The 10,028-nt window shown below is 34.9% G+C and overlaps 1 protein-coding gene and 1 long non-coding RNA gene across 2 annotated transcripts; one reads left to right on the top strand and one right to left on the bottom strand.

The window, feature by feature from the left end:
- Positions 1 to 756: 756 nt before the first annotated feature.
- Positions 757 to 3,288, top strand: LOC120122035 (exocyst complex component EXO70B1-like). The gene is made up of 2 exons (XM_039141291.1): positions 757 to 3,025; positions 3,141 to 3,288. The coding sequence occupies exon 1, from the start codon at positions 1,049 to 1,051 to the stop codon at positions 3,002 to 3,004; it is 1,956 nt and encodes a 651-aa protein (XP_038997222.1). The 5' UTR covers positions 757 to 1,048; the 3' UTR covers positions 3,005 to 3,025; positions 3,141 to 3,288.
- A 4,009-nt stretch (positions 3,289 to 7,297) lies between these two features.
- On the bottom strand, positions 7,298 to 7,922 carry LOC120122034. The gene is made up of 3 exons (XR_005516039.1): positions 7,810 to 7,922; positions 7,426 to 7,728; positions 7,298 to 7,343 (listed from the first exon to the last, which is right to left on the bottom strand). It is a non-coding gene; the product is annotated as an uncharacterized LOC120122034 (long non-coding RNA).
- Positions 7,923 to 10,028: the final 2,106 nt, after the last annotated feature.

Genomic DNA, 10,028 nt, shown 5'->3' with positions numbered 1-10,028 from the left:
ACCAAAAAAAAAGTTACCTTACAAATAAAAACTGGTCCATAAATTATTCATTCAAGTCATAAGCTTGAACCAACACAAGCATTGTGAATTGATAGATAAACAACTGTACATTCTGGGACGGAGCCAGGATTAAATTATGAGAGGATAAATTGTTAAACTTTGAAATAAATAGGATCTTTAAAATTGAAAAAACCATAAAATTTTAAGAAGTTATGGTTTAATTTCACAAAGTTTAAAATTGAAGGGTCTTACAGCATAATTAAACCCAAAAAAGTTTTAACTCAAAATTTTATTTTAAAACTAAAGGGTCCTAAAATATAATTAAACCAATGTATTTGATAGGGGCAAGGACTTAATTGTAATGATTTAAAAAATATTAGAGGCCTAAAACCAATTAAATCATTTGTTTTTAGGAAAGTATACTCTTAACACTGATAAATTAAAAGTTACTAAAATCAAGTTTAAGAGATGATTGCATATACTTACAAAAGGAAAAATCAGGTTATTTACATAATCTTTTAAGAATTAACGTTAAGTAATTTAAACGAATATAGTTTAAAAATTCAACGATGAAATTTATAATTTTATAATTGAGAAATTATATGATAAAAAGTTGAATGACTAATTACATAATTTATCCTAAATAAATATCCTAATTATCCTGCCGTAAAAAAATAAGATTTCCTTCATTACCGAAACCCTTGTGGTTTGGCTTCTTACACAGTATCTAATTCTTATTATAATGAATTCTCGGGCAAAGCGCTCATAAAAACATCCTCCGACGTTTCGTTGTTTTCTCTTTCAGCATCGTATTTCCTTTCCCTAACCGGCCGGCGAAACCCAGTCCCAATTTTCCTGCAAAATCTTCACTTCCCCTTGTTTCAGTAACCCCAAAATCCTTGTACAACCCAAACCCTGAAAATGGTTGCTTTCATTTCATTTCAACTCTAAACCGCGCCCCCCACAATCCCCAGATCGTTACTTCTTAGAAAAAGGCTCAAAAAAGAACCGGAGAATTGGTCTGAGTAAAGGGTCAAAAGCATCGACTATGAAGACCACCACGACGAACCTTGGAGCGGGCAGCGAGGACCGAGTCATGGCCACGGCTCAGCAGATCTTGAAGAGTCTCAACACTCCAAAAGAGGTTCGTGAAGACATGCTGTTGATTTTCTCTAGTTTCGATAACCGCTTGTCTAACATCACGGATTTAATCAACGAAAACGCTGATACCACTGGCGGCCGCTTTGACGCCGCCGAGAAAGTGATTCTCCGGTGGGATTATTCCTCTTCTTCCTCCAACGACGAGGCTTCTCGCCACTCTCTCCCTTGGGAAGACTCTCCCGATGAAGCCGCCGAGTACCTCGCCGCTGTCGATGAAATCCTTCAGTTGGTTGTTGATATGTCGATTCGGTCTGATAATAAAATCATGGACCGGGCCGAGACGGCTATTCAGATGGCTATGTCGAGGCTGGAAGACGAGTTTCGGCTTATTTTGATTAGGAACACCGTCCCGCTTGATTCGGAGAGGCTTTACGGTTCCATCAGGAGGGTTTCGCTTTCCTTCGCGGCGAATGAAGGGGAAATCGGTGAGGAATTCGAAAGTTTCGCAGAAGTCGATAGCGAAAGAGGGTGCTTTCACGACCGAGGACCGAGTTTCGGTGATGATTTATGTGTGGATTTGATAAATCCTGATGCTGTTGTGGAATTGAAAGAGATTGCTGAGCGGATGATCAATGCCGGGTATGAAAAAGAGTGTGTTCAAGCTTATAGCAACGTTAGGCGTGATGCTTTGGATGAGTGTTTAATGATTCTCGGAGTCGAGAAATTAAGTATTGAGGAAGTTCAGAAGATTGAATGGAAAACTTTGGATGAAAAGATGAAGAAATGGGTTCAGGCAATTAAGATTACTGTTAGGGTTCTTTTGAAGGGGGAAAAAAGGCTTTGTGATCAGATTTTCAGTGGGTCGAATTCGATTAAAGAGATTTGTTTTAACGAGACCGCAAAAGGATGTGTAATGCAGTTGTTGAATTTTGGGGAAGCAGTGGCAATTGGGAAAAGATCATCTGAGAAGCTGTTTAGGATCCTGGACATGTATGATGTGCTAGCAGATGCATTGCTTGAGTTCGAGATGATGTTCACAGATGATTATATGTGCACCGAGGCAAAGGGAGTGTTGGCTGGATTAGGGGATGCGGCAAAAGGGACGTTTTTGGAGTTTGAGAATGCCGTGAATAATGAAGCTTCAAAGAAACCTATGCAGAATGGGGAGATTCATCCGCTTACTCGTTATGTGATGAATTATGTGAAACTGCTTGTGGATTATAGCGAGACTTTGAATTCGTTATTGGAGAGTGACGAGGATGAATCAAATGGATTGCAGAGTGAGGATGGTGAGCTAGAGACAATGACTCCTTTTGCTAAACGGTTGCTGTTGTTGATATCCTCTTTGGAATCCAATCTCGAGGAGAAGTCAAAACTGTATGAGGATGGTGCATTACATTGTATCTTTTTAATGAATAATAATCTGTATATAGTACAAAAGGTGAAGGATTCTGAGTTAAGAAAACTTTTGGGAGACAATTGGGTTCGTAAGCGGCGTGGCTCGATACGCCAATATGCTACAAGTTATCTGAGGGCTTGTTGGACCAAAGCTTTATATTGTTTGAAAGATGAAGGAATTGGTGGTAGCTCGAATAATGCCTCCAAGGTAGCCTTGAAGGAAAGATTTAAGAACTTCAATGCCTGTTTCGAAGACATATATAGGATTCAGACAGGTTGGAAGGTTCCAGATCCTCAACTTCGTGAAGAGCTTCGAATTTCTATATCAGAGAAAGTACTTCCAGCTTATCGCTCCTTCATGGGGAGGTTCGGGAGTCAGCTAGAGAGTGGAAGGCATGCTGGAAAATACATCAAGTATACACCCGATGACTTGGAAAACTATCTGTTGGATTTGTTTGAAGGAACACCTCTTGTTCTTCATCATATGAGAAGAAAGAGTTCATAGGGTACTGGACTCTCGTTACAGGTATGCGCTTTCCGCACATCAAGGACTAATCAGAGCGAGAGTGTTACCAATATATGTGTTCGCTGACTTTTGTCTCTTCTTTTTCTTCTTTTATCTGTTTGATGTTTAAACACAGGTTTTGTGAAAGCTACTTGTCACCCCTTTATATACTGTATCTTGTACATGTTTATAGTTTATAGTTTCTATATGTGTGGATTTTTCTTCTTGTTCATATATTTTATTTCTCGAATCACCATTAGCATGGCAATATTGTTACCTCTCCATTTTGTCATGCTTCATAGACCCGTTAGTATCTTTGAAAATATTGCTCACAATATTCAGCAGCACCTGAACTTCTATCTGCTGGAACAAAGGCTTCTGCTTCTGTAATCTTAATATAAGGACCATTGGCAATGTTTTTGTGTTTAGAATTGAAACCAATATATATTTTGTTGCTAATACCTTCCGGTAAGATTTTACACACAACTTCCATATAACATGATGAATAATCAGTTATGCCTATCCCAAGGGAATGGCTACATCTCTTGCACTTTTATTTCTTTATTTGTTATAATGTGTTGCCGTAAATTGTAAGTGCGTAAGTTAGTATTCAGTCTTTGTGGTATCAGCAAGAAGGCACATAAAAGCATAAGTCAGATTTTATCCATGTCATATTCATAAGTGTTATAAGAATAGGACCGATATGTTGTCTGTGGATTGTGAACTCTCCGGCCCCATCTTGCAGATGTTTTATCCGTTTTTTCTACATAAATGTGTTAGTTCAAGGTAAGGCATGACCGCTTAAGAGTCTCTTTCAAGGTTTTAGGGTGTTCCATAGTAGAATAAATACATCAATGGCAGGGCACTTTGAATAGGTTTAGGTATAGGAATTGCAGAAACTTCCCTATATGTAGGGTATATAATTAATTGATTATCACTTATTTTCCTCGTCCGAATCTTTCACGTTTCATGTATTTGCACCTAGTGAGATTGTATTTAATGTGTTTTAGTATCATGTTTGTTTTTACTGTTTTTTCCTGTGGAATTATGTGTCCAGTGCTTGCATTTGTAAAGTAGTGAAAGCTTCCTATGGTTAATTGGTTGGAATTCTTTTGATTGCTTAGCAGAAGGAACAACAATCTTGCCTTGAAATATGCTTTTCTAGAATAGAATTGATGGAAAGTTGAAATTCCTCTACTGTTGGGGCGCTGCCAATCTTGACTCTCGCCCTCCAGAGTCAACCCAACGATACAGATAGGTGACTTTTGAAACAACATAGCAGCCATTTGTATAACTTGAATTCAACAAAAATGATCCGAGCCCTCTATTCAATGTTTTGAAAAAGACATTGAGGAACTTCTAATTTGTTGATTTTCTTGGTATTTGGGGTTTAACGTATTGAGCGTTATAAACTCTATGACCTCCCTTTTTCTTTTCGATGTGGGGTTCATGTCCCCACCTTCTCAAGGCGTGACAGTTGCCTGAACCGAAAGAACAATATGAGAAAAAGCAGAACACACCAAGATGACAACGAACGGGGCCAGGTCCCTGTTTCAAAACAATAGGGGTACATAAATAAACCAACATGTGTTTTCAGACATTATTGTGTTATAATAACAAATGAACATGCAACGTCTTTGGTTTACGACAAGAACTCAACTCGGATCTTGTTAGTCGTCGTTTTCATTAGACAAGTCATTGGCCTATTCATGAATAGAAATTGCAGGGTCCATTTGAAATGAAACCTGATACATCAGTAAGAAAGAACCCTTGGGGTGGTCCATTGAAGATGAACTGAAATTTTGGGTGGTAGTGGCTTCATTCCCTCTTCTCTCATTGCTGGTTAAAGATCATTTCTTTGTTGGCCGGTGGAGTTGAATTTGATATTTTGAAGTTATTTTTTTTAATCTGTGAAGTCACTAGATAACAAAATAGAATATTTAGATTAAGCTTGGAGTCAAATTTGATGCCAGTTGGTTCTCTAACAGCAACATGGCAAATGTGAAATGGCTGCCATTTCAATTACTATAATCATATGAACATTGGAAAAAGCTATCAAAAGTTTCGCCAATATCGCAGCATCTTGTGGTGACAGTGAGCAAAATTGTCGGTAACGACAAATGTTGGTAAAAAAAGGTAGGCAGCTGGGTTTTTAAGTAGTAGGAACAAGTTGGGTTATTGGTAGAATCTGATTGCCGAGGTTGTTTCCTAAATCCCCAAACAAATTCATTCTCTTTATCACGTCCTTTTCAGATTAAGACTCGTAAGAACTGTCCAAATTTGACCTAACAAATTGTTTAGGAGCTACTCTTCATTTTCACGATTCATGGGATTGTCCAAGCCTCCAATTACGTATGGTTGTTTGATTAAATTGAGTTATTGTTTTCATTAATCGAGTTATTGTGTCTTATTTTATTATTATCATTTAATTTAATTTTTTAATCGAGTAAAATAGAATAAAATTTGTTCGAAATAAATTAAAATATTTGTTAAATTACGTATAAGTACAGAGGACATTGACAAGGTACATTGCACTCCAAGAAGGGGACGCAATTTAAGAAATAATATTACTGAAAGGTACATATAGAAATATAAAATATTTATCATAAAATAAATATGAAGAATAATATATATATATATATATTACTGAAAGGTACATATAAAAAATTAGTTGACCCTATTCTCATATGTAATGGGGTAAGGGGGAGGTAGGATAGTAGGTTGCCCCCAACGTCAGGTTGAGAGCAACTTCCGTGGAAGACCTTCGGCAGTCAGAATTATGATTTGCCCACCGTGGGACTCGATCCCACAACCATAAGGTTAAGAGCCTTGCGCTCTAGAAGGTACATCTAAAAATAAAAAATATTTAGCATAAAATAAATATGAAGAATATATATATATATACTTATTTTTTATAAAGTTTTTAGTTATATCTAGTTCAAAATGATCGATGATAGTTATAGTTTTTAAAATACAAATAATAATTAAAAGTAAAATAATAAAATAATTTTTTAAAGCTAAAATAGTTTTCATAATTTGATGACTCCGTTGAGGATATTTCTAATATTTAAATTATATTTTTTTTAAAGTATATTGTTTCTGCTTTTTAAAAATTATAAACTCGAATTTCATGTTTAATTTAAGATCTCTTTATTTAATAAATGAAATCAATTATATCAATTTTTTAAATTTCTCACGCAATATCATTTTAAATAATTATCTTAATATTTTGTTCTATATTAACACTCTTAAATTCAAAAAGACGTTATATTCCGTTTTTAAATATTAATTTATTATGAACTTTAGAAATAAAATGCTTTTATAATAAAAATGATGAATATTGTTTTTAAGATTATTTATCGTATCAATAATTTTCTTTACGTATTTACATTTTGCATGGTATGAGTTTCATCCATTTTAATTTGGAGTAAAATGTTAAGTCTTCGTGAGATAAATCTTCGTGTATGATGGTAATTATTTTTAGGGTACATATCTCTTATGTTTTATAAGGTTAACCTCCATATAGACATGAAGAAATATAACGTCTTAAATTGAACTCGACTCGTGAACTTATAATGAATGAAGATCGATAGTCATATTAACCCTGAACATGTAATGAATGAGGATCGATAGCCATATTAACCATCAACCTGTAATGAACGAGGGTCGATAGTCATATTAACCTTTGTATGCGACAGCGAAGACAGTTCGAATACCTATTCTAGAACTGAATCACATAACATCCAAATCCAGTTTATATATATATATATATATATAGTTTTGGATTTGTTGAGTAATATAAGAGAAATGATTATATATATAGATAGAATGTATATTCATTCCAAGAAGAGGGGTCTTGTTTTTAGATTGCAAGTTGCAACACGGAACATCCAAATCCATTTATTGAAAGCAGCATAAATTGACAGAATTCAGAACCTGTCAAGTAGAAGCGGCTCGCCTATGTTACAATCTGCATATCCAGAAAATCATGAAGGAGTGAGTTGCATCATTCATGGGGAGCCTACAACTTGTTTTGATTGTCACTCTTTCACACCCTGCTGTTTTCAGGTAAAGGCAACACGCCAAATCACGAAAGTAGCCGCGTGGTTAGTGTACCAACTTTGAGATGATGTCTCTAAGTGTGATCACTCCTTCCAAGTTCCCGTCCTCGTCCACGACGTACACCCTCTGGATCTTCTCCGAGTCGAATGTCTGGATCAACTCTCTTACTGTTTCATCTCTCTTGCAAGTTATCATGCCACTCAGCGTCGGCGATCTCTTCTTGTGTTTCTCCAAGTAGTTTCGAACCGCTATTAGGAAGTTCTTAGTCGTGATTGATCTATGCATCAAAAGGACTTCCAACACTTTATAGACATTCATATCTAATGTGATCTACAAGTTTATCATAATGCATTGCCGACCTGTAATCACGGTAGATATCCAGTGCGGTTAAAAGAAATTGTGCATCTCGAAGGCGATGTTACCGATAGCTTTTTCCCGCCCGTGTTCGATTACGGGTATGCCTCCGATTCTGTTTTTCCTCATTAACTTAAAGGCCTGAAGCACTGTATTATGATGTTATCGATCTTTCCATCGTCCAGATCAAGTACAGGAACACTCTTCATTTTGTACATGGAAAGCAGTAACAACATGGTCAGAAAGGTGTTCGATTTCTGCAACGCAAGGAACGGTGCCCAGAGGAACGACTCCGAGATATCACGAACCTGTATAATCTCACAAGTTAACACGGATAGTAAGCACAACTAAGAAACCGAAAGAATTCAAGATGACTGGAAGTGGACCACCTTGGTGTTCTTATAAAACTCGGACGACGTTAGAGCCTCGAAAAAGTCTCCGGAAGTAATTGAAGCACCTTCCGGCCTAGAGCCCCAAGTGTTGCTGTAACACCCCAATCCGTATTAGACCTGGATACAAATTCAAGGTGTCACATTGACTTTTCAAAACGTTTACTTTTACAAAATTTCATAAAATTTAAAACTTTGATTGAAACAACAATGCAATAATTTACATAAATATCATCAAAATGATTACAAAATCAATCAGAGCATATATGATTTAAACTGTGATTACATGCCAACATAATTATTACAACAAAATGACATATTGTTTTAAATCACTTCTGATCTGATCGTTGCAATGGAGATGTATTTCTAACCTTTAACTCTAATCTCCTTGTTTCTTGGTACCTACGTGTAAACCACTTACACGCTAAGTCACAGACTTAGTGAGACATAATATAACATATAATAATGAAATTCATTAAACATGCACTTCTATAGATTCCATTATAACCTTACCATTTACATATATTTCCTCAACTATAACATGCAAAATTACAAAATGTACAAATGAACATATCATCTTATGAGGTTTTTAATTCAGTTTTATCTATTGGAATGCCTATGTATATTACTGAGAATCTGAGGTAAGTGAGTACACTGAAGTTGTGCACATATGTTGTCACCACATCTCGTATAAATTCCCACTAAGGGCACTTAAACTTGTCCCGAAGGACCACTATGTCCTGAAGGACCACTCCTTAAGAACCATATACATATTCCAATGGACCAAATAAGTGTACCGAAGTACCGCATATATATTCCAAAGGATTACATATATGTCCCGAAGGACCAAATAGAACCCTCGACTCTTGGCATGCCAATTATACCTACAGCTCTCATATCACATAACATGGGCATAAATATGGATACATGTCACATTTTCATATCTCTTCTCTCACTTCTCATATAAACACATCACATACTGCACATGTACACATATAATCACTTGTATTATAATACATAACTTGAATTGATTCTCTTATGGTTGCATATATCACATATTATATCATATTAATGCATGTATGAGTTATGCACATACTCATTATAATCATAATATATGCATGTATATGAACATGAATTAATGAAATCAAATATAGGAAATAGACTTATCACAAGTCCATTTCCATAAAACAATATCTATACTAACTATGGTAGTAGACACTCATCTTAGCCTCACTTGATTCGAATCAATCCTAGAACTTTATCTCTCTCTCGACCGTTTTTAATTATTCGATTGTTCCGAAACTTGCTTAAGCTCGATATCTACATAATCATACATTTATATGCATATCAGCATTCCAAACATCATAATTCGATCCTTAATTTCTTATACTAAAAGAAAGACTATATTTCATTTTCTACTTGAAGTAGTATCGATACCCCTGTAGGGTATCGACACTACCCTAGCTGTAGTATCGATGCCAAGCCTGGTATCGATACCCATTTGCATTTGAAATCCTTATTTCAAAAATTGGTATCGATACTGACCTTATGGTATCGGTACCTGTCGTAACCGGTTTTCGTCCGGGCACGAAATATTTATTTGGCGGGAAAATTGATGTGAATAAATGGTTTTGAAAATAATTTGGGAGTCTCCATCGGCCTTTTGGGTCAGGTAGGTCGAATACCTAAAAATTATTTTTTAAAAGAGTTTTAAGAAAACATCAAATAAAAAATGAACTGATCTGCGTTTATAACCAAAAATTCGTTATTTTTAATAATAAAAAGGGATTCGTGGTCGGTTACGTTTAGGGAAGGATTAGCACCCCTACAACGCCCAAAATTGGTACTTTTTTTAATTATAAATTGTCTCTATTATTAAAATTTTAAAAATTCAAAATATATTTAATTTATAATCCTATTATTTCAAAATTATATAAAAAATATTTATTTATTTAAAAATATCGGAAAAGGGCTTCTAGGTGCCTTAAGACAGCTCTTTTCTTTGATATTAATAAATATTAATTTACATAAAATTAAATAATAATTTTTTATAATATTTAATTTTAAAATACCAGAATAGGACATCCAGTTGTATTAAGACCCTTTTCTTCGATATTGAAAAATAAATATTAAAATAATTTATTAAAAAAATATAAATTATTATTTATTATATATATTTATGACTACATAATAATAATAAAAATATTTAAATATATAAA

The sequence above is a fragment of the Hibiscus syriacus genome, unplaced genomic scaffold (genome assembly GCF_006381635.1).
Source record: "Hibiscus syriacus cultivar Baekdansim isolate YM2019G1 unplaced genomic scaffold, ASM638163v2 tig00110384_pilon, whole genome shotgun sequence".
Classification (NCBI taxonomy): Eukaryota; Viridiplantae; Streptophyta; class Magnoliopsida; order Malvales; family Malvaceae; genus Hibiscus; species Hibiscus syriacus.
The sequence above is the reverse complement of the archived record's forward strand: the minus strand, read 5'-3'. Positions and strand labels throughout refer to the sequence as shown.

Excerpts from the sequence above, each read along its gene's own strand:
- LOC120122035 (XM_039141291.1), top strand. The coding sequence starts at position 1,049 with ATGAAGACCACCACGACGAACCTTGGAGCGGGCAGCGAGGACCGAGTC.